Source organism: Hemitrygon akajei, chromosome 13 (assembly GCF_048418815.1).
Source record: "Hemitrygon akajei chromosome 13, sHemAka1.3, whole genome shotgun sequence".
NCBI lineage: Eukaryota > Metazoa > Chordata > Chondrichthyes > Myliobatiformes > Dasyatidae > Hemitrygon > Hemitrygon akajei.
This window is the reverse complement of record NC_133136.1, coordinates 67,198,670-67,221,397: the sequence shown is the minus strand read 5'-3', so window position 1 is coordinate 67,221,397 and position 22,728 is coordinate 67,198,670. Positions and strand designations below refer to the sequence as shown.

The 22,728-nt window shown below is 40.5% G+C and overlaps 1 protein-coding gene across 5 annotated transcripts in view; it reads right to left on the bottom strand.

Moving 5' to 3' along the window:
- Positions 1-22,728, bottom strand: part of arap2 (ArfGAP with RhoGAP domain, ankyrin repeat and PH domain 2) — a 420,641-nt gene that overhangs the window by 113,901 nt on the left and 284,012 nt on the right. For all 5 annotated transcript variants that reach the window (XM_073064859.1, XM_073064858.1, XM_073064860.1 and 2 more), the window contains 4 exons: positions 20,665-20,767; positions 19,319-19,517; positions 7,272-7,338; positions 5,141-5,304 (listed from right to left, as the gene is read on the bottom strand). In XM_073064859.1, the coding sequence (XP_072920960.1) occupies positions 5,141-5,304; positions 7,272-7,338; positions 19,319-19,517; positions 20,665-20,767 (533 nt within the window). The remainder of the gene's footprint in view (positions 1-5,140; positions 5,305-7,271; positions 7,339-19,318; positions 19,518-20,664; positions 20,768-22,728) is intronic.

Sequence of the window (22,728 nt, the reverse complement as noted above, 5' to 3'; positions counted from 1 at the left end):
TTTCCATGGATGCTGCCTGACCTGCTGAATTTCTCCAGCAGGTTTTTGTGTATTGCTTTGGATTTCCAGCATCTGCAGAACTTCTTGTGTTTATGGGCGTTTGATGGTCACTGCAGACTCAGTTTGTCCAAGAGCCTACATTGTTGTGTGACCCTCTAAGAACTGGTAACTAAAGGCTTTCAGTGGTAAAAGAAGGATCCTGTTTTTCTCTTATTAAATGTACAGGCTGGCCAGGAGCCACTCTATTGTATTTGACTCAATGTTAAATTTGAACACTATTTTCAGTAGAAGCTGAATCACTTCCGCAACATAAATAATGCCCAAGTTTAAAACTTGCTGCTACTCTCAGAGTTAAGCATCCCAATTGCACTGAGTCTGGGCATTCTTGAAGCAATTCTCAGAGGCTGTATCCACAGCACAGAAAATGTTGCCTATAATTCAGCTCTAATTTGTCAATCACACTCAGGAAGGGTGCACAAACAGACTCTGTGGGAAATGGAAATGTCACGATGGTGCACTGGAGCGTGCCCCTACTACTTTAAACTCTACTCTGTCACTTGTATATTCATTGCATGAGCAGAGTGCACTTGATACAAGCATTTGCCTTTGTTTTTCTTCATCTCAGCACTCATCTGTCAAACTGAAACAGAAAATACGGTAGCAGCAGTTCAAGAAGCGCCCACGGACAGAAAAGACAAGGCAGAACTGCGGGTGTGGAGCCTTCATCAGATTGAGAAGACGATGCAGTGAGCGCAGGTCTTAAAGCTACAGAAGGGAACAGGGGAAACATGCAAGCATCAAGGAAATAGAATAACCTTGAAAATATTACAGTGGAACCCATACGGTCATTAATTAGGAGGCTAAAGTAAATGTTGGAAGATGCTGGATATGGAAGTAATAACAGAAGTTGCCAGCTGACATGATGACTACCTCCAGTATTTTCTGCTTTTATTTTAGATTGTTATTGATGCATCAAGACAGTAATAAAGGTCATCACAGGGGAAGTGTGAGAGGATGAGGAGATGGAAAATTATCCGTTCAGAGAAATTTGCCTGAAGGAGCACAAAAGGAAATAAACCTGGTGTGTAGACCAGCTTGATTGCAAATTGTTCTGATGGAGGGCTTCATCCAAAACAGCAAGATGATAATTGCCCTACTTCTCCCACAGCCATCATTTTAGACTAACAGGAGGAGAGAGGCTGAAAGTGAAAAATTCAGTGATGCAGCTGGAGAAGTTGCTGCCTCAAAGTTCCAGTGACCAAGATGTAATCCTAACCACCGAATGCTGCCACTGTGTTGTTTGCACAGTCACCCCATCATGGTGTGGCTTCCCTCTGGGTGTTCTGGTTTTCTCTACATTCCAATCATTTCCACGTTGGCAAGTTAACTGACCACTGGAAATTATCCCTAATACATAAGGTAAAAGTGGAATTCGGGAGAGTTGGTGGGAATGTATGAAGAATATTTTGATAATAGCAGTACTTAGAGATGACATTCATTAGGAATCATCCTGTGAGGTCATATGGGTAGAATGTGGACACTCTAATGGGCTGGATTATAGATCCCCACCACCAGGCTCTAGGAGGAGGTGTGCAAAGTAATTGCTCAGAGTTGTAAGAATACACGGTTTTATTAGATTTGATAATCACAAGCACCAACTGGGCCACCAGAGCGTTAAGGGCCTGGATGCCGTGGAATTTCCGAAATGTGCTCAGGGAACTTCCCTGAGTCGATATATAGAGGGCCCTACACAGGAGGACGCAGTGCTGGACTTCCTCTCGGGGAATGAGGCAAGTCCGAATGAAGGGTCTCGGCCTGAAACGACGGCTCTTTACAGCTTTCCACAGGTGCTGCCTGATCTACTGAGTTCCTCCAGCACTCTGTGTGTGTGTTACTCTGGAAGTTCAGCATCTGTAGAATCTCCTGCATTTACGGCTTCATCAATCCATCCCAGACACGGCAATCCAGCTGGAGGGTTTCAGCGCATTTCGGGCTGACGGGAATCCAGTGATCTCATACAGGACCCGCGGTGGTAGTATTTGCATTTACAGAAATAAGACCTGCTGTTTGGATGCTCTAGCAGTGGAGTCCCATTGTTTGCCGATGATTGAATTTCATTTTGTGAACCGCTGAACGTTTTACGTACCGAGAGATTTCACTACAATTGTGTTGGTAGCTGTATATATCCCCCTCTGCTAATGCCAGTGAGGTACTACATTAGCTCTACTGCACCGTCAGTGACATTTAAGCCAAACACGACGATGGTATCTTCATTATCACAGGAGATTTTAACCATGCAAATCTAAACACAGTCTTGTCTATATTCCACTAGCATGTTGATTTTGCTATCAGGTGATTAGACCTGGTTTATACTGACATGCTAGGTGCCCATAAAACAGTCCCTTGGCCCCACATTAGACACTCAGATCACTTATCTGTGTAATGCCCAGGTTCGGCCAGCACGTTTGTCCAGGGGAAGACAGCCAGCCAAATTGAGAAATCTCAGTTGGGGGGATGCTGTGTGATGTGTTGCCCGGTTACAAACCCGACCCACAAAATATCAGACAGTACACCATATGCAATTAAACCACTGAACTTTATAAATTTTCATCTGACTATAGGGTTAGTAAAGAAAGTGAAAAAGAAAAAGGGCCCATTTTAATTAAACAGTCAAATGTGCATGTTGGAGCTCACAAATTCAGCCAGTCATTCCCCATCAACCTCCTCTGAGCGCTGCTGACCTTCGGACCCTCGTTCCTAGTCCACTCCGTCTGGCAGTCTACCAACTCTCTCCACTCACGTCTTCTCTCTTCAGCTCTTGCTGACAAAAGACCCCGAGGTCCCTGCTCCCAGACCCACAAGAAAGACCAGCATCCCTCTCATTGGATAGCACATGTTTCAAAGCCCCCGTTATCTCTAGTCACAACCCAAACATTGCTGTTACAGAGAAACTATTACCTTAGCAGTGAAACATGACGGAGAGGCCATTACATTAGCAGTGAAACCTTACAGCACGTTACATCTGTGATGTCAATTGCAGCATACAAAGCAGTGATCAAACAGGTCAAACCAGTTCTGAGGGTGGGAAACCTGGCCTAAGGGTGCAATCTCTGCACTGCAGGACTGCTTTGATAACACGAACTGGAGAACGTTACCTACGGCAGCCATGTTAGCATTGAGGAATATGTGGATTCCGTGACCAGCTACATAGAGAAGTGCACTGAAGATGTTACCATCATGAAACACATCCGGGTGAGGGCAAATCAGAAGTCATGGCTTCCTGCAGAGGTCCGTGCCAGGTTGAGGGATTGTGATGCTGCCTTTAGACTGGGGGATGCCACAGCTCTCAGGGAAGCAAGAACTGTGCTTTCACACTCCATCAGGAAGGCAAAATGGGAGCATTCTTAGAGATTCTACACTACCAGAGACACAAGGTGCATGTGGTAGGGAATTCAGAGGATTATAGACAGCATTCCCTGAGAGGGTGAATGTCTTCTACACCCGATTTGATGAGCAGAACAAAATGCTGGCAAGGAAGGCACCCCTCCCCACAGGGAAACAGATGCTCCGTCTGGCTGAAGTTGCGGTGAGGAAGATCCTGGCCAGAATCAATCCACGCAAAGCTGTAGGGCCTGATAATATACCAGGTCAGGTTCTGAAAGACTGCACAGCCCAGTTGACGGATATATTCAACATCTCTCTGGAACAATCCACTGTTCCCTCGGTTTTCAAGGGGGGCAACCATCATTCCAATGCCAAGGGAGGCAACAGTAACCTGCCTAAATGACTACTGTCCAGTGGTATTAACATAAACTATTAAGAAATGCTTTGAGCGGCCAGTCGTAGAGCACATTAAAGCTATTCTCCCAGCTACACTGTACCATTTCCAAGCAACAGGCACAAAAATACTAGAGGAACTCAACAACCCAGGCAGCATCTATCAAATCGATCCACTGATGATGCAATAACCTCTGCCTTCCACTCTGTCCTATCCCACCTGGAAAATGGTCTCATATGTCAGACTGCTGTTTATAAACTTCCAATTCGGCACTGAACTACCACATACCCCAGAAACTGGTAGGGAAACTGTCCTTTGCTGGGTGTCAACACCTCCCACTGTAATTAGATACTGGGCTCCTCAACAGTAAGGCCACGGTCAATCCATGTGGGCCGCAATGTCACTCGTCCCATTACACTGAGCACTGGCATCAGCCCGCTGCTGTTCACACTGCTGACACTTGACTCTCGCAGGATCCAGCTCAAACCACTGTCATCAAGTTTGCAGATGACACAACAGTGATTGGCTTTACCTAGACGACGCTGAGACGGAGTATAGAGAGGAAGTGGAGCAGCTGGTGGATTGGTGTGAGAAGAACAGCCTAAGCCTGAACTTGGAGAAGACAAAGGAAATCATTGTAGACTTCAGGAAGGTGAAGACCAACCATCTCCCTCTGTGAATACGTGGCTCCTCCACAGAGAGAGTTAAGCACACCAAGTTCCTGGGAGTTCACAACATGGATGACTGCACCTGCTCCCTTAATATCACCTCCCTGAACAAGAAGGCACAGCAATGCCTCCACTTCTTAAGATTGAGACAAGCAAGGCTCCCATCTCCTATCTTAACTGTGTTTTACAGGAGCACCATTGAGAGCGTCTTGACAAGTTGCATCTCCATCTGGTATGGGAGCAATCCAGCGTCGAGCCAGAAGTCCCTACAAAGGATTGTGAGAACAGCTGGGAGGATCATACCGGTCTCCCTACCATCCATTGGGGTATTTATCCGGAGCGCTGCAGAGAGAATCTTGAGAAGATGCTGTACAGTACAGAAAAATAAACTATGGTTTTAGATTACATTTCAGATGGTTGTGCTATAGCGAGGAGCCAACAGAGAAGGACTTTGGGCGGGGCGGGGGGGGTGCCGTGTAGTGCATTGTGGAATAAGTATTTGCATTTCCAAGAGGATTCTTATAATCAACCATTCACAGCTAACTCAGCAGGAACAGCTAAATGAAATATGTTTGCCATATTTGTCAAACAAAATATTTCAAAACAATAAAACACATGGATAAAATTGCTTTTGGCATGAAGGAAGCAAATCTGTGTGACTTGCAGTGACACCCTGTAGAACAAGCTTGCTTACCATACTGTGTAACAAATGCTATACAGCTGTCCACGATGATGGGAATGTCATTTTTGCTGAGCTGCTGGTCTCGTAGTGCATTACCATCTGTACCTGCTGCTTTCTTTATGGCATCATGCCAAGCAGTGAAATCCAGCTTCGTATGACCATGGATATACAGAGTTCTGCAAGGTTAGAACAAACTTTTAGTCCTTGATGAAATAATTCATTTCTCTTGCTATGGACAATTTGATGTCTTAGTGTTAAATCTACAAAAAAAGTAGCAAATGAAAGAGAAGATGACAAGGTTATCATTTTCTTAATTTAGATGGACAAGTTTGCTCCTGGGGCTTCAGTGGAAGGTAATGCTCACAATGATTAAATCACAGACGGAAAAAAAATACATTTGTTTGCAATACACTTGCCTCAACCTAACAGAACGAAAAAGAACATGCAGCAAAAACTTAGCAGGACACGTGGATCTCCTTCCACATCTACTGCCTGACCTACCCTGATGAGTCCGGGTTATTGGTGCAGGTTGTGCTGCTGACTGGAGAAGTTTCTGCGAGGCACATTGTTCCTTACAGCCCCACTCTTCTATAATTGTCCAAACCAGCACAAAAGTCTTTAGAAATTACATCCAGTCCAAAGTAAGAGTCACACAAGGCTCTGCAGATGCTAGAATCTGGAGCAACACAGAAGGTGTTGGTGGAACTCAGTAGATCAGACAGCATCTATAAAACACCCAAAGTGCCGCAGGAACAGAAAGCTTTTCCTCTAAAAGCTGGTCCCATGTTTAACACTGTCCTTTCTGCCAAAAAAATGTTAATTACTGGGTGGATTTTCACTAACTGTGTCCCTTTACAGGCCTTCAGCAAGTCTCTTAAAATTAAGTCTTATTTCAGGAGCAGAGATATATTATAAAACTATTTGAAAGGTTGTTACAGGGCTGACAATTGTGCATCATTACAAAGGTTGTGTTTAGTTTTTGTAAAGTAACATTCAGCTAAATGTGCAAAATGCTGGCAGAACTCAGCAGGCCAGACAGCATCTATGGGAGGAGGTAATAACGACGTTTTCGGGCTGAAACCCTTCACCCTCCTGATGAAAGGTTTCAGCCCGGAACGTCGTTATTACCTCCTCCCATAGATGCTGTCTGGCCTGCTGAGTTCTGCCAGCATTTTGTGTTTTTTTTATTTATTTCCAGCATCTGCAGATTCACTCATGTTGCTTTTGCTCAGTTAAATGTGAATCAGACATTTGGATTAACTTTATTTTATTTACTAATTCAATTTCATTTATTAATAAAACTGCAAAAATATGCTCTAACATTTCACTTTTGATGGCAAACTGGAAATGAAATAAAGCAAAAAAAAAGCAATTCTGAATGCAATTTCTCCCGAAGCTAAAACTCCACAGCACCTAACTGCAACCTAACTGCAAATGTGTCATGGGATAATTAACAACTTAATGAAACAGCAAGCATAAACTATCAATGTATCTTGATTTGTAAAGCAACAATCTCACACAGGGCTGTTTCAGCTCTAGTTAGATGTCACACTGATACCATTGGAACCCAAGGAATAATAATATCTGCTTAACACTGGAGTTTGAATAAGTAGATGTTAACCAAGAATCAGCAGAACATGATGCAGAAGTCTTAAGCAGACTTTGTAAAAGATATATGATGCATAGGTTAAGAACGCTAAGGCTTTCCTCTTTGGAAAGAAGCAGGATGAGAGGTGACTTGACAAGAAGATAAGAGGCATTATTCAGTGTGGTGAATGTGGAATGCCTTTGCCAGGGTTGGTGGTAGAGCTAGAGGCCAAAGGAGACACATTAGGAGCATTTAAGAAAATTTTAAATAAGGCACATGGATGATAGAAAAATGGAGGGCTATGTAGGAAGATTAGCTTGAGCTTGCAGTAGGTTAAAAGATCAGCACAACATTGTGGGCCGTATGGACTGTACCATGCTGTAGTATTCCATATATAAGTATTCATAATTTAAAATTCTCTAAAATAATGGGCATTAAAAATTCAAAGCATTAATGATCAATATTATTTTTCGGCATTGTGCTGACATAGCCAAAGAAGAGGTAACACAACATCTTACTAAGTTTCTGGACACTTGGGATGAAATCTTTCTTTACCTTCCCTTTTCTACCAGCAGCAAGACATCCTTCTTCTCGTTGTGTTTCTCAGTCTGGACGCTGACCGCTGTGAAGAGAATGAGACAAGCAGTTGAAGTTTAGGGATAGTGAATGAAATCAAAAACAAGAGTAAATCTGCATATGCTGGAAATCCAAGCAACACACACAAAATGCTGGACAAGGGTTTTGGCCTAAAACATTGACTGTACTCTTTTCCTAGATGCTGCCTGGTCTGCGGAGTTCCTCAAGCATTTTTTGTGTGAATGAAAATCATCTGAGGAATGTTGATGTGAAGCAAGTCCCTTCTGGTTTCATCCTCAGTTGATTAAGTTAAGTCATCGTCAGCTAAGTTGACTGCAATTGAGTGAAGCCTAAGGGCCATATTATTGGATTTGTACCCCTTTTGGAAACAAATATCCAGTTCAACGAAGAATTTGAATTTAGATAGCTCCTTTTTTGACCCCAGGATGTATGATGTGCATTTTCTTTTTCCAGTTAAGAACTGGTAAATGGTATACAACTGTAAAATGTTACTTTTTAAGAAATATGCTGCAATAAATGCACATTGGCAACAGCCTCTTTAAAAACCTGGAAATGAGCACAGTTTAGAATCTTAGATGGAGAGGAGAGGACATTCAGATGCGAGATAGATAGATAGGCACTTTATTGATCCCAAAAGGAATGACAGCATCACAGTAGCATTACAAGTGCACAGATATACAAATATTAGAAGAGAAGTAAGAAAGAATAAAGAATAAGTTACCTCAAACAGTCTAACAGGAGGGGGTCATCACTTCCCCAGCTAAAGCTTGACTTATTACAGAGTTTAAAGGCCAAAGGTTAGAATTACCTCATATAGCACTATTTGGAGCAGCACAGTTGTCTTAAGTTTATTACTAAAAGTGCTCTCTGTTCAGTCAAGGTGGCATGCAGAGGGTGAGAAATATTGTCGAGAATTACCAGGATTTTCCATAGGAACCTTTGTTTGACCACACCTTCCAGAGTGTCCCGTTTGACTCCTATAAAAGAGCCTGTCTTTCTAGTCAGTTCATTGAGCTTGTTGGCATCACCCATATTGATGCCATTGCCCCAGCACAGCCCTACATAGAAGATTGTACTGGTGACAACAGACTGGCAGAACACGTGAAGGAGAGGCCTTCAAAAGACCTCAGTCTCCTCAAGAAGTAGACTGAGGTAGTTGAGTGGTATCACAGCAAGAATCTTGCAGTCAATGTCAATACGACAAAAGAGCTGATTGTGGACTTCAGGAAGGGTAAGACAAGGGAACACAAACCAATCCTCATAGAGGGATCAGAAGTGGAGACATTCAAGATCCTGGATGTCAAGATCTTTGAGGATCTAACCTGGTCCCAACGTATCAATGCAGCTATAAAAAAGGCAAGGCAGTAGCTACATTTAATTAGGAGTTTGGAGAGATTTGGTCTGTCACATAAAACACCCCAAAATTTCTATAGGTAAACTGCGGAGAGCATTCTGACAGGCTGAATTACTGTTTGGTATGGGGGGAAGCTAATGCACAGGACTGAAAGAAGCTAAGAAAGTCATAAAATTAGTCAGCTCCATCTTGGGTTCTAGTGTCCGTAGTATCCGAGACATCTTCAAGGAGCGGTGTCTCAGAAAGGCAACATCCATTATTAAAGACCCCCATCACCCAGAGCTTGTGCTCTTCTTATTGTTACCATCAGGAAGGAGGTATAGAAGCCTGAAGGCACACACTCAAAGATTCAGTAACAGCTCTTTCCCCTCTGCTATTTGATTCCTAAATGGACATTGAACCCATGAACACTACCTTACTCTTTTAATATATATATTACATTTGTTTCTGCACTATTTTAATCTATTTACTATATATATACTATATATACCATATATAATTTATTTGCTTATTTATTTTATATTTTTCTTTCTATATTATCATGCATTGCATTGAACTGCTGCTACTAAGTTAACAAATTTCACAACACATGCCAGTGATAATAAACCTGATTCTGAATTAGTGAAGATTCAGCTGGTTCTTCATTTTGAAAGTGAGGCCAATTTTATGTGCAGGATTGGTTATCAGTATAAATCTATATTCTGCTAGATGTTCTTTCTGTTCTGACAACTTTCTGATAAGTTGCGGTGAGAGGAATAATATACTTGGTAGAATTTTCAGCTCAAGATGTCATTGTTGCAAGATAGCAAACACTGAAGCCAATTTGCACAAAAAGTACCGAGAAAGAATTTCAGGATTACATTGTAGACATTTCTCTGTCAGTAAATCCAAACCTATCGAAACAGCAAAATGATCAACAGAGTTTTTCTAGCACTCTTTTTTGTGACCAGATAATCAATTTTAGCTGGGTTAAATTTGAATAACTACTACAGTAGGGGTGATTAGATGTGCTATAGGAACTTCATATGTCCCCATTTAATGTTGATCTGTGAGACGTAATTTCTAACAGGGAAGCACCCTCGTGGTAATGCTCTGGAATAGCAGCCTAAACCGTTGTGACTGTGCCTAAAGCATAGTGAATAACCCCAAGTTCAATGATTTAGTCACAAGGGTACACACTCCAGGTGATTATTAGTAATCCCTATTGACACTGTCATGGCCACACTGGTTGTTGACATTTTCATTCTCAGCTCACACATGAATAAGAAAGTACCTTTACCTGGTAGGTCAATATTGGTAAAGATGAAGAGAAGCCAATTAAAACCAGGAATAGAAATAGCTTATTTAAATTAAGTATGATAGCTTCTTTAGAATGATATGCATGCAAAAATATTCAGCTACAACTTTTTTATAACTGTTTATTTATGCACCAATTCTAATCTGTTTCTATTGACCCTAGTCAGTAGCTAAATTACATAGTATTGTGCATACTAATGGTAATAAAATCTCAGCCATTAATCCTTGACTATTTATTAACAAAAGTAGTAGACAGTTTTTGTTTTTAAGTGGAAGATATGACAAGTTAAGCCAAGAGAAATTACGCTGCTCAGATTGAATAATTCAAAGTTATGGTGATTGCTAAAAGCACAAAGTGTAGAATATTTATCCCATCTGACTACTGGGAAGTAATAGCTGAAAGACAAATAGTTTAAAGGAAGGAGCGAGAAAGACCTTGAGCAATACAGAATAATTCTGGAATTTCTACAATGAACCACAATGCCAGCAAATGACAAATCAAAGATAAATTGAAAGAAACAGCCCATTTTAACTAATTTGTCTAGGAAGGTAAAAAAAAAATTAAAAGCACTTCCCCTTCAGAACAATTTCTTAACAGATGAAACCATGTCTCTGTACTCAATCTTGAGAAAATCTATTCCAAATATTGACTAGCATAACAAAATTCATCCATTGATCATATAACAAAGCAATACCATAACATTCAACCTACGTGTTACAGCACATTGAAGACAAAAGAAAACATTGAAAAAGAAACTATTATCTCTCCTTTACAAAGCTGATGTGCCTTAAACACAGCCAGTGCTGAACTAGCTGCATTCAAGAAAAAGTGTGTTTATGTTATGAAAAAGGTTGATGAAGGAAATATGATGATTGCTGTCTACATGGATTACAGAAAAGGCTTCTGACAGAGTTAAGAGGTTGGGTCAAAGCTAAAAGGTTGGTATGAGAGTTTGGGTCATAAATTAACACACTTGACATTTAGGATGAAATAGTCAATTGGATTCATCATTGGCTGAGCTGAGCAAAAGATGAAGAGCGAGAGTAAATGGTTGTCTCTCTGACTGGAGATCTGTGCTGGGTCTGTTGTTGTTCATCATCTATATTAATGCTTTAGATAATAATATACTAAACTAGATCAGCAAATGAGAGGATGACATCAAGATTGGGGCTGTAATGGACAGTAAGAAAGGCTATCTGAACTAGCTGGGAAAATGGGCTGAAAAATGACAGATGAGATTTAATGCAGACAAATATGAGATATTGCCCTTTGGGATGACAAACCAGGGTAAGACTTACACAGTAAGTGGTAAGCAACTGAGGTGTGTGGTAGAACAAAGGGATCAAGGAATACAAATCCATAATTCCTTGGAAGTGGCATCACAAGTAGACAAGGCTGTAAAAGAAAACTTTTGCCACATTGGCCTTGGTAAATCAGGCATTGAGTATAGGAGATGGGATGTTATGTTGACATTTTATAAGATGTTGGTGAGGCTGATTTTGGAGCGTTGTGTGCAGTTATAGTCAGCTTCAGATGGGGAAGATACCAATACGATTGAAAGAGTGCACAGGAAATTTATAGGACCTGAGTTACAGTGAAAGGTAGAATAGCTTAGGACTTATTTCCTTAGAGTGCAGGAGAATGAGGGGAAATCTTATACAGGTACACAAAATTTTGAGAGGTAAAATGAGGCAAATATTTTCAGGCTTTTTTCTCATAGATTGGATGGGGCTACAGCTAGAGGTTATAGGCTTATGGTGAAAGGAGAAATATTGAAGGGGAATATGAGGGGGAGCTTCTTCACTCAGAGAGTAGTGTGAGCATGGCATGAGCTGCCAGAGGATGTAGTAGATGTAAATTCAATTGCAGCATTAAAGCAAAGTCTGGATAAGTACGTGGATGAGAGAGGTATGGCAGACTTTGGTTCAGGTGTGGATAGATTACACCTGCCAGTGAGGGTAAGAATAACATGATTTGGTGGATGACTGCATGGCTTAGGAATTGGTGCAGGTGGCAGGGTTTCAAATTTCTGGATCATTGGAATCTCTTCTGGGAAAAATTTGACCTGTACAAAAAGGACAAGGTACCAAGGTACACCCGCACCCTTGCAAGCAGGTTTGGTAGAGTTGTTCCGGAGGGGTTAAACCAATTTTGCAGGGGATGGGAACTGGAGTGATAGGATAGTTGAGCTACCAGTTGATACAGTGCGCAGAGAGACTGTTGGGAGGGCCAGGCAGATAATAGGGCAAAATTACAGTCAGTGAGATGAATTGAAATGTAACATGGGGGCAAAATCAAAAAGGGTTATGGATAGACGATTGTAAGTTTTACATGCGAATGCATGCAGTGCATAGAATAAAGTAGATGATCTTGTAGTGCAGTTAAAGATTGACAGGCATGATGTTGTGGGCATCACTGAGTTGTGCTTGAAAGAAGGTCATAGTTGGAAGCTTAACATCCAAAAATACACATTGCATTGAAAGGACAGGCAGGTAGGCAGACAGGATGGGAGGGGGGAGCTCTATTGGTAAAAAATGAAATGAAATCCTTATAAAGAGATGACATAGGATCCGAAGATATAGAAACCTTGTGGGAAGAAGTGAGAAACTACAAGGGTAAAAAGACCCAGATGGGAATTATATACAGGTCTCCACACAGTAGCCAGGATGTGGGGGATACAAATTACAAAGGGAGACAGAAACAGCATGTAAAAAGGGCAATGTTACGATAGTCATCGGAGACTTCAATTTGCAGGTAGATTGGGAAAAACAGGTTGGTGCTGAATCGCAAGAGAGGGAGTTTGCAGATTGCCCATGAGACGGCTTTTTAGAGCAGCTTCTGGTTGAGCCTACTAGGGAAAAGCAATTCTGGACTGGGTGTTGTGTAGTGAACCAGACCTGATTATTGAGCTTAAGGTAAAGGAACCCTTAGGAGACAGCGATCATCATATGATAGAATTCACCCAGCAGGTTAGGACGGAGAAGCTAAGGTCGGATGTATCAGTATTACAGGGGAGTAAAGGGAATTACAGAGGCATGAGCGAGGAGCTGGCCAAAGTTGATTGGAAGGGAACACTAGCAAGAATGATGGCAGAATAGCAATGGCTGGCATTTCTGAGAGCAATTTGGAAGGTGCAGGATAGATACATCCCAAAAAGGAAGTAGTATTCTAAAGGGAGGATCAGGCAATCATGGCTGACATGGACTGGACAGGCTGAAGAGCGTTTTCTGTGCTGTAGTGCGTTATCACTCTATGTGTATTTTAAAATTCAGTCAGGGGATGGGTAATTTATATTTGTACTTCCATCTGTTTAATTTAAGACCTAATTATGGTTGAATACAAAGTGACCCAAAACATTAACACTTTTTACTGTCAAACTCCATGGTGAAAATCCAGCAGACCCGCTGGTTCAATTTGAGTACCACCTAAGCAGCAATCTGTTTTCATGTGGAGAATCAATTCTCGGCCTTTGAATTTAATTACTGCATAACAGCCCTCCCAGCAAATGATGGCTAGCTTCAATTGATTCATTGAACAAATCAAATAATGTTAAAAGTTCTAAAAAGAATGCCACAGGAAATGCCTGGTGCAAGTAAAAGAACGGACAACTGCTGATTAGCTCACTGTTCCTCTATAAATCTGGCTGGAATTTTAATAGGTGACAGAAATGGTCATCCATCGTCCAGGTTCTTGAGAACCACTGCTGATGTCACAGCAAGAAACTGGGTGAAAACCTTTGGGAATATTATTACATGCTTGTAGAGCTTCTGCATTCATATTTAGAAAATACTTTTTGGATTGATATAAAACATGGAAGTGCAAACCTTAGGAATCCAGCATTCCAGTTATAAAAGACAGAAATCTTTCTACTGAGCTGGTCAACACAATGAAAATGATGCATGGATCACTGAATCCTGACAAACGGAGTCCAGTTGATTTGACGAGAATGGCTTGTGTGCTATACACCATCCTGAGCCACGGGTACAAAGTGACTTCATTAAGCAAAATCTATGAATAGTGGATGCACTGATCCATTTGGAATCACAAACAAGCAAAAATCTGCAGAAGCCGGAAATCCGGTCAACACACACAACATTCTGGAGGAGCTCAGCAGGCCAGGCAGCATCTATGGAAAAAAGTACAGTTGACTTTTCAGACCGAAACCCTTCAGCAGGACCGGAGAAAAATAGCCCTGGATGGTAGTGAGGGAGGTGTAGGGGCAGGTGTACCACTTGCTCCACTTGCAAGGAGGAGTGCCAGGAGGGAGAGAGCTGCGTGGGGAGCAATCAGCGGAGCATCTTCTGGAGGAGGTACAACCTGTACAAAAAGGACTGGTTACACCTGAACCCAAAGGCATTCAGTATCCTAGCAGGCAGGTTTAATAGAGCTGTTAGGGAGGGGTTAAACTACTTTGGCAGGGGGATGGGAACCGAAGTGATAGGGCTGAGGAAGGGGAAGACAGAAATAACTCAAAGATAGCATGCAACCGAGATTATAGAAAGAACAAGCAGGAGGTGAGGCATAATCACAGCCTGTGGGATGAGTTACAGGGCAATAGAGGCATGGTGCAGTTAAAACAGAAAGTAACTGAAAGTGTTGTATTTGAATGCACACAGCATAAGAACTAAAATGGATGATCTTGAAATTCAGCGACAGATCGCAAGTATGACTTGGTGGCCATCTCTGAAACTTGGCTAAAGGATGGCTGCCATTGGGAGTTGAATGTCCAAGAGTATAGGGTGTATCTGAAAGATAGGTTAGGAGGCAGTGGGGGTGGTGTGGCCACGTATATAAGAAATAATATTAAATCATTAGAAAGGGATGACATAGGATTGGAAGGTGTAGAGTCTCTGGGTTGAGTTAAGAAATTACAAGGGTAAAAGGACCCAAATGGCTGTTGTATACAGGCTTCCAAACAGCAGCCGGGATGTGGATTGCAGATTACAGCAGGAGATAGAAAAGGCGTGTCAGAAGGGCAATGTTATGATAATTGTTCGGTATTTTAACATGAGAGTGGATTGGGAAAACCAGGCCAGTACTGGACCTCAAGAGAATGAATTTGTAGAATGTCTAAGGGATGGCTTTTTAGAACAGCTTGTTGTTGAGCCCACTAGGGGATCGGCTATGCTGGATTGGGTGTTGTGAAATGATCCAGAGGTGATAAGAGAGCCTAAGGTTAAGGAACCCTTAGGGAACAGTGATCACAATATAATCGAGTTCACTTTGAAACTTGAAAAGAAGCAGCTAAATTCCAATGTGTTGATACTTCAGTGGAATAAAGGAAATAGAACATAGAACATAGAATAGTACAGAACATTACAGTCCCTTCGGCCCACAATGTTGTGCCGACCCTCAAAACCTGCCTCCCATATAACCCCCCCACCTTAAATTCCTCCATATACCTGTCTAGTAGTCTCTTAAACTTCACTAGTGTATCTGTCTCCACGCACCAACCACTCTCTGAGTGAAAAACCTTCCTCTAATATCCCCCTTGAACTTCCCTCCCCTTACCTTAAAGAATGAGAGGGGAACTGGCCAAGGTTGACTGGAAAGGGGCAGTAACAGGAAGGACAGCAGAACAGCAATGGCTGGAGCTTCTGCGAAAAATGAGGGAAGTGCAAGACAGATATTTTCCAAATAAGAAGAAATTTTTGAATGGAAGAAGGACACTATCATGGCTGACAAGTGAAGTCAGAGCCAAAGTAAAAGCAAAAGAGAGGGCATACAAGGAATCCAAAGCTAGTGGGAATATAAATGATTGGGAAGCTTTTAAAAATTTACAGAAGGGAACTAAGGAGGTTATTAGGAAGGAAAAGAAGAATTATGAAAGGAAACTGGTGATTAATATCAAAGAAGATACTAAACGGATTTTTAAGTATATAAAGGGTGAAAAGTGAGTTGAGGGTAGATATAGGACCAATATAAAATGATGCTGGAGATATTGCAATGAGAGATGCAGAGAGAGCAGAGGAACTGAATGTGTATTTTGCATCAGTCTTCACAGTGGAAGACATCTGCAGTTAACCGGACATTCAAGAGTGTCAGGGAAGTGAAGTATGTGCGGTGAAGATTACGAGTGAGAAGGTGCTCAGGAAGCTTAATGGTCTGAGGGTGGATAAATCTCCTGGACCTGATGGAATGCACCCTCAGGTTCTGAAGGAAGTAGCTGGAGAGATCGCGGAGACATTAACAATGATCTTTTAAGAATCAATAGATTCTGGCATTGTACCGGATGACTGGAAAATTGCAAATGTTACTCTCCCATTTAAGAAGGATAGGAGGCAGCAGAAAGGAAACTATAGACCTGTTAGCGTGACATCAGTGGCTGGGAAGTTGTTGGAATCGATTGTTAGGAATGAGATTATGGAATACCTGGAGGCACATGACAAGATAGGCCAAAGCCAGCATGGTTTCCCGAAAGGAAAATCCTGCCTGACTAACCGACTGCAATTTTTTGAGGAAATTACAAGCAGGGAGATGCAGTGGATGTGGTGTACTTGGATTTTCAGAAGGCCTTTGACAAGGTGCCACACATGAGGTTGCTTAGCAAGATAAAAGCCCATGGAATTACAGGGAAGTTACTAGCAAGCATTACAACAAAACAGAGAGTGGGAATAAAGTGATCCTATTCTGGCTGGCTGTCGGTTAGCACTGGAGTTCCACAGGGGTCAGTGTTGGGACCACTGCTTTTTACAATGTATGTCAATAACTTGGACTATAGGATTAATGGATTTGAGGCTAAATTTCCTGATGATACAAAGATAGGTGGTGCAGCTGGTGATGTTGAGGAAACAGAGAGCCTGCAGAGAGACTTAGATAGTTTAGGGGAATGGGAAAGAAGTGGCAAATGAAATACAATTTTGAAAAATGTATGATCATGCACTTTGGTGGAAGAAATAAATGGGCAGACTATTATTTGGATGGAGAGAGAATTCAAAATGCAGGATACCTAAAAGGTTAACCTCCAGGTTGAGTCGATGGTGAAGAAGGCGAATGCAATGTTGGCATTCATTTCTAGAGGTTTAGAATAGAAGAACAGGGATGTGATGTTGAGGGTCTATAAGGCACTCGTGAGACCACACTTGGAGTATTGTGTGCAGTTTTGGGCTCCTTATTTTAAAAAGGATATACTGACATTGGAGAGGGTTCAGAGAAGATTCACGAGAATGATTCCAGGAATGAAAGGGTTACTGTATGAGGAACGTTTAGAAGCTCTTGGGCTGTACTCCACGAAGATCAGGAGAATGAGGGGGGATTGCATAGAAACATTCCAAATGTTAAAAGGCCTGAACAGATTAGATATGGTGAAGTTATTTCCCATGGTAGGGGAGTCTAGGACAAGAGTGCTCGACTTCAGGGTTGAAGGACGTCCATCGAGAACAGAAATGTGGAGAAATTTCTTTAGTCAGCAGGCGGTAACTCTGTGGAATTTGTTGCCACGAGTGGCTGTGCAGGCCAAGTCATTGGGTGCATTTAAGGCAAAGATAGTTAGGTTCTTGATTAGCCAGGGCCCCAAAGGGTATGGGGAGAAGGCAGAGGAGTGGGGATGACTGTAGGAATTGGATCAGCCCATGATTGAATGGTGGAGCAGACTCGATGGGCCAAACAGCCTACTTCTGCTCCTATATCTTATGGTGAGATCCCTTTGGAGGTGCCGAAAGTTTCAGATGATTATGTGCTGGACACAGAGGTTGGTAGGGTGGTAGGTGGTAGAACATTCCATTTGGAAAGTTCCTATCGGTGCCTGTCTGTCTTAGCAACAACAATTTTTTTTTAAATCAGAACACTTTGGGTTCAAGGGCTACTCCAGATCTTGTAGCATATAAATTAGTCTGATATTTCAATGCCAACACTTATTCCCCACACGTCATCGATACACCAATTTGTCTACCTAGTTCCTTCTGCACACAATACCAGCAATAACTGGATTTTAGAATTGATTTATTCACCAGAAAGCAATTTGGCTTATTGTGGAACCAAAATGTGCCATAAAAATATAAATCTTAACACTTATAACAAGAACATTATTCCAACAAAACATGAGCAAGTTATATCCACTCATACTTTAAAAATCAGTTAGTACTTTGGTAATATCGAAGCTCAAATTTTCAAATAGCAATAACAGTTCAGTTCATCTTCCATTTCGCAGTACGCAAATTGGGACACCTATTGTCAACTGTATTCTTAGTGTCTCATTGCAAGTTTAAGAGTTTCTGGATGCAGAATCTCTTAAAAACTAATGCAAATATTCAATTTCAATATTAAACACATTTTAAAAGTATTGAACAAAAACAAAACAAAATTAAATCCAAAGAAATGTACTATAATATTAGTTTTATAAGATGATTGAATGTCGTGCAGACTCAAAGTACAAATTGATATTTTTGGCTTATATAAAATAGACGTTCATTCAGGTCCTCCTCTGTGCACTGGTATGACACCATGATTTACAGCACCATAAATAAGATTCTAAAAATTGCTGCCAGTGAATTGTGAGCAGATATATTTAGGAATGACATAACATTTTTAGGATAACTTATTCACTAACCACATCTGAGGTTCTAAATTATAATTTATGATGCATAATTGTTAGCATACTTTAATAGAATAAATAGACTTCACTGTGCTGAGAAATAGTTGGAGTCTAGATCATTCTCCTTGAGAATAGAGAAGCTCAAGAGAAGAAAAGGAATGGTTTTGATAGAGCGTACAAGGAGACACCCTTCCAACTAGTAGGAATGTATGATAAATGTTAAAAGAAGCAGATAACTGTAAAAAGAACCAGAAGCAGGAATTGATAAGATTATATTTTTTAAAGGCTTTGTTGTTAAGTTGAGTTCACCTCTTCGTGACCTCATGGACTTTACCATAAGACTTTCTTGGCAAATTACTGGAGGGGTCTCGGCCCGAAATGTCGACAGCGCTTCTCCCTATAGATGCTGCCTGGCCTGCTGTGTTCCACCAGCATTTTGTGTGTTCAGTGGACCATATTTAGTTTGACCTCTCTGCCATGACCTGTCCATCCTGAGTAGGTCTGCATGGTATAGCTTATAGCATCACTGAGATACACAAGCCCCCTCACCACCCTAAGGTAACATCAAAAGAAACAGATGGAAACTGGTAAGAGTATATATTTTTTAAAATGCTATTTTTAGTAATTCATCTCTTGAACGATTCAATAGATATATTCCAAAGGGAGACTGTTATATTTTAATAACGAAAGAAAGGAAATGCTAGCTTACTCTGAAAGAGCAATACAGTCGAAATCATTGGCTATCTCTAATGGAGAAATGAAACTGATTTTGCGCTCTACCACGCTATGGCTTAACGGAATGTAACATAGGAAAATCTTACTAAGTTCTTGCAGCTTCTTTAGATGGACTGAATCCTCTTCAGTCACATCTCGTTCAGGACAGAAGCAGAGTTGTGATTTCTCCAGTGCAAACCAGCCTGCTTTCCAGTTTTCCAGATTATGCACATCTTTGTAATAGAGTCGACCAATCAGTTCATAATCCTTTTTGGTCAGGATTTCTACCATCTCAGGAATGAAACTCTAGAATATACAAGCCATTTGGAAAACTATGAATTTTTGCACAACAGTGCCTTGAAAAGAAAGTCATAAACATTAATCCAAAAAAAAGCTGAAAGCTATCCCATATTTCTACTTTAGTTGATTGTCTTCAATTACTTTCAAGAAAAAAATCTTCACATGTTGGATATGGAAGGCAAAACGCATGCATCAAAGGAAAAAGTGGCTGTTCTGCACCCAATTAAACTGTATTTCATGCAGTATTGATTCAAATATCTTGATCTTTTTTTTAAACTTCTTTCTCAAGTTTATGCTGAATCATTTGGTATTAAGTTTTCTGAATAATGCTAGGGTTCACGATTTTCAAAAGTACTTCTCAATGTTGTTATGATGAGCAGATCTTGGCACAGTTCTCTTCTGGTTGCAACACGCTATGGAAAATCGGTGAGAGTTAGCTATCAGCTGAATTATTATGGCTGTCACATAGTATTAAGCAGCTTAAGTGGTATTAGCATAACAGTTTCCATTTAGGTCTAAAAGTACTCGTGACAATACTAGTACACACAGACTTAAAGTGGTCAAATGACATTCCTATGTTTTCTCATCTTATTGAAGCCATTAATGCCCTATAATATATTTACATGTGTGACAGTGGACTCTCTCCAAGACCAATGCATTTCCCACTCATATTAATTCTTAATGTTAACAAAACTAAGAAGTGGTGCTTAATTGTTGAAAAAGAGCAACATGAATTTTTTTTATATATGAGATTCACAATGCCTCCCATTTTCCTTTAGAAATACCTTCTAGACATATTTCATCTTACAGTGCTCATAGTAACAATGTATTTGGTAATTGATATATCCTCATCATAACTCATTTAGCATATTGAAATGTCAGCCATACTTGGGGTTTCAAATATTTTGATTCCTGAACCTAGACTGAGTTCTTCCTTATTTAATTCAGTTTCAAATGATAATTAATATGTCAATACGTAGATGTGTGCGCACACCTGCATATGCCTGTGTGTATACCAGACACAAATTAAACATTATAAATAATAAAATCTAACTTGCAGAGTTTGAAACAAAAAGTAAATATCTATGATTATCTAAAAACCTTTTGCACATCTTCAACATTAAGAATATATTTCAGATATTTTTGTTTTTACCTTTGTTATTGCCCTAGTCCAGTCTTTTAGGATTTCAGCATTATCAGTTCCAAAGGAGAAGACATGCTCTGACAGCAAATACATCTCAAACGTATAGCTTACCCTGAAGCAAATAAGAAGAATGAACAGCATTAGAATCTTGTAATAATAGAACACCACAAGTTACTTGGCAAATCTTAATGCTTCAAGCCAAACACGAATATTCTAATGTTCTCACACAGTGAATTTCAAACAGACTGAACTAAGTGTTTGTCCAAATGATCATCTGCATAGACTACTTAGTAAATTTTCTGCCAAATGATCTTTTGATAATTTCTGCAACAGTAAAAGTCTTTCCTTCTTCCCCATCTCAAAGACAATCAGCAGTCTGCAGAATATACATCTCATCTCAATTAATATCTTGGGCAGTGTCATTACCAGAGAAGTATTCACTGCAAATGATACTGATATCAAATGCACTGTATTTCAACACTTGGTAAAATAAAATAGTGGATCGATACATGAATCAGTATATAAGATTCTGATCAAGAAAATCAGAGGAGCTTTTCTAACGGCACTGACCTTACCATTTTACTTGCAACGTCAAAGCACAGAATCAGATGGACACCACAGAAATGGCACTGTTACTCATATTCACAAGCCACAAAACCACTTGCTGTTCTTCGTGTTTTGCTGTTGTAGTAAATATATAAGCCACAAGTTCAAGTGGTGGCCATTACAGTTGATTTCCTATTCCAGAACCAATGTAAGCTCTATATGATTGTGTAGCCTCCCAAAATCTACCTTTGCATAGGTCATAAATGTACATTATAGATGGAGGGCTGCTAAGGTTGGCATGGCAAAATTTCACAATCATGATGTGCAAGGGATTACTTACTATTAAATAAGGTAATTCTGCCGTTAATATCAACAGCAATACCTATAATTGATTAGTGGAACTGAAAATATACCACATAGTTTACCTCTAATTGCCTGTAGAATTAAGTGCTCTTTGATATTTCTGTCGTGTTCAAAACAAGACAGAGAGAGGACTGGACCGAGGATATTCAATCAAATTTCTCTTTAATGGAATATTGGCTGTAGTTGAGGATACAGCCTATCTTGCATTACCATTTCATAGAAACATAGAAAACCTACAGCACAATACAGGCCCTTCAGCCCACAATGATGTGCCAAACATGTACTGACTTTAGAAATTACCTAGGGTTACCCATAGTCCTCTATTTTTCTAAGCTCCATTTCCTCAAACAGGAAAAGTAAAACATTCCATGAAGTGATATCTACATAAAAAGCAGAAAATATTGGAAACACTCAGGTCAGTCTCATCCGTAGAAAGAGAAACCATCAATATTTCAGGTCAAAGACCCTTATTCAGAAATAAGTGAGGTATTCAGTACTGAGGCTGAAGAAAATTTATTTTGGCACGGTACTCCAAAGATATTGACATGGATGCAATTTATAATCTGCAGCTCTGATCTGGGTTACAACTCAAAATGATGACAATCCTTTCACCTAACTCCTCACACTACCCCTCACAAATTTTGCTTGACCCGCTGAGTTTCTGCAGAAGATTCTTGTCACTCTAAATTCTAGCATCTACAGTCTCCTCTATCTCCTTGAAAGAATTGCTATCTTTCTCAGAAAAAGATTATCAGATAATTCATTGGAATTATTTACTGTTTTTAAGCCATACGGAAATATTGCAATGGGTCAGTCACACTGGGTTAAACTCTGCTCCAGTGCTCACTTGGAGAATAAACATTAGCATAGACTGGCTGGTCAAGGCAGGCTGCTTCAATATTGTGCTGACAAGAAGCAATAAGATAGCAGTCTCTACAGTCCTTTGCCAGGTCAGTAATTTCTTTCCAGAACTGACCTGGAGATCTCAGTGAGAATTAACATGCAGAGTCACTGATAGGCTGACTTCTAAGTTAGCCTAATGAAAATTGTGATTTCTCTTCTGATGTGAGGTCAGAGACCTGAGACATCAATTGCTTTTTTCTCTCTCTATGCTTGCTACTTGACCTGCCCAGTCATTCCATTTTTTGTATTTTGAATTTCCCA